This window comes from Emiliania huxleyi (genome assembly GCF_000372725.1).
Source record: "Emiliania huxleyi CCMP1516 chromosome Unknown EMIHUscaffold_144, whole genome shotgun sequence".
Lineage (NCBI taxonomy): Eukaryota > Haptophyta > Isochrysidales > Noelaerhabdaceae > Emiliania > Emiliania huxleyi.
The window spans coordinates 145,480-147,612 of NW_005201154.1; the positions used below are offsets into that span (position 1 = coordinate 145,480).

General features: G+C 67.1%; 1 protein-coding gene across 1 annotated transcript in view; it reads left to right on the forward strand.

Annotated features, from left to right (window-relative positions):
* EMIHUDRAFT_228116 (hypothetical protein) overlaps positions 1 to 554 on the forward strand; it is a gene marked incomplete at both ends in the record, with an annotated part of 3,681 nt that extends 3,127 nt beyond the window's left edge. Inside the window, one exon of the mRNA XM_005787220.1 lies at positions 420 to 554. Coding sequence (XP_005787277.1) covers positions 420 to 554 — 135 coding nt within the window. The remainder of the gene's footprint in view (positions 1 to 419) is intronic.
* Between the last annotated feature and the right edge of the window lie 1,579 nt (positions 555 to 2,133).

A 2,133-nucleotide genomic window follows, 5' to 3' on the forward strand; every position in this document is an offset into this window, starting at 1 on the left:
CGCGACTGGCCCGAGGAAAGCAGAGCAACACGGCAGCGCATCGCCTACCGCGCGCTGCTTGCCGTCGCGCTGTCGCACCCGGCGATGGAGGGGATCACCTTTGGGGCTTCACCGACAAGTACTCCTGGATCCACTACCGGTGCCGCCCCTCTGCTGTCGCCTCCACCGCTGGCCTCGGCAACACTGTCGGCGCCCCCGACTCTCTCCGCAGCCGTTGCCGCCGCCGCCATCACCGCCACCCCCGAGCCCGCCTCCTCCAACACCTCCACCGCCCTCGGCGAGCCACCGTCCGCACCGCCACCAGCGCAGCCAACACCCACAGCGCCGCCAGCGCAGCCCGCGGCGCCGACGGCTCGGCCGCCGCCGCCGCCACCCGCTCGATTGCCACTGAGCCCACCGCCACGTGGATGTACATCAAGGGCAAGGAGGAGCTCGTGCTGCTGCTCCGCATCCACGGGCTGCCTCGAACGGGGGAGCCGCAGGCCCCGTTGCGGATCGAGCGCGGACATGTGGCGGCAGCACAGAGCCGACCCGCAGTTGTGCGGCGACGTTGAGGCGGCGGTCCACCGGGTGACCACTGCTGGCACGGGCCCCTTCCGGACGCCGGAGATGATGTGGGCCAAGTTTGGCCTGGGCCGTACCCCTTTGGTGCCCCGTGAGGTGGCGCAACGCCCCTCCGGCTGTGCCCACTGCACTCGGTCGCACTCGCGTGCCCTCCCCGAGTGCTGCCTCTGCGGTTGTGATGCCACCACTGCTGCTGCCAATCCCACTTCGTGCCGTCTGTACAGGACGTTGGTGAGGGGGGGGGAGGGGGGGAGCACAGCAAGAGGCCGGCTATAGGCAGTAGACGCGCTGTCCTCGGTTGTTCTTCCATTTTAGTTGCTCCCCGTCCCGAACCGTCACGCCAGCGCATGTCCGCGGCCAGCGAAACATGGACTACGAATCCACAAACACACAGGCTACGAGCACGGTGCGTACGCGGCTGCAATACCGGCTGAATACAAGGAGGTGCGGGCGTTTTTCTTTATGCCACCCCGCCCTCTTGCCGCCCTCTAGCCTCTAGCCGCGCTAGCGCCCTCCAGCACCATGCAGCAGATGTGCCTGGACTTCTCGATCTCCCTGCCGCCGCGCCCCGAGGCCATGGATGAGGACCAGGTGTGCCCAGCCCACCCGCCCCGCCAACGTCTGGCCTGCCGGTTACCCGTCGACGCCTCCTGCGGTCTGCGCGTCTGCGCCCTGACCGCCCGCGCTCGCCCCCCCCACAGGGGCACATGCTGTTTCAGTCGCCAACCGACGGCCACCCACTGGTTGCGTCTGGGAGCTCCTCGCGCGACCTTGGGCAGCTCGTCGTGGACGACGGCGAGGCCTCCGTCCTCGGGGCAGACTTCTTCCCTCGCGCCGCACCTTCCTCTTCAACGGAGCGGCGCTTCGCTCACCGGATTTAGGTCTTCGACATCATCAACGAGTACATGGGGCCGGATTCGGAGCTGGTGCGCGAGCTCCTCTCCATCGAGAGCCGGCGCGTCTTTGCGGACCTTGTGAAGGAGGCCGAGAGCGTCGACATGCCGCTGCAGCGCTTCATGGGTTCAGACGAGACCACGCTCGGCTGGTGGCAAGGACGGAGCACTTCCCCCTCTTGGATTCATCAAGCATCCTCTTTGGGATCGCGTGCGTCGCCGACAAGTTCCGCGCCAACCAGCGGCAGACCTACATGCACCTGACGTCGCAATCGATGCCCGCGCACGTCGACCGGCCCTCCCAGCAGCTCGACAACGACGACATGGTGCAGGTGCTCTTCAGGCTGTACGTGGGCGGCGATGCCAAGTCTGTAGGCACCCTCTTTGGCCCACACCCCAACGGCCAGTATGACTACGAGCGGGCATCAAAGGACGTGGGCAAGTTTGCCGTCGACCGCTTCGCCGAGTGCCAGCTCGTCATCACAGGACCGCTGCAGGTGCTGGTTGGCCCGGTGACGGACTTCACCGCACGTGGCCAGCAGCACCACGGGATGATGCACCTCGCCTCGGAGCCCTACCTCCCTGCCGGCCGCGTGCTCTGCTTCGACGACATGTCGCAGCTCCAGAGCTTTGCGAAGGAGCAAGAGTGCAGCCTCCCTGAGTCCATCCTGCTCGA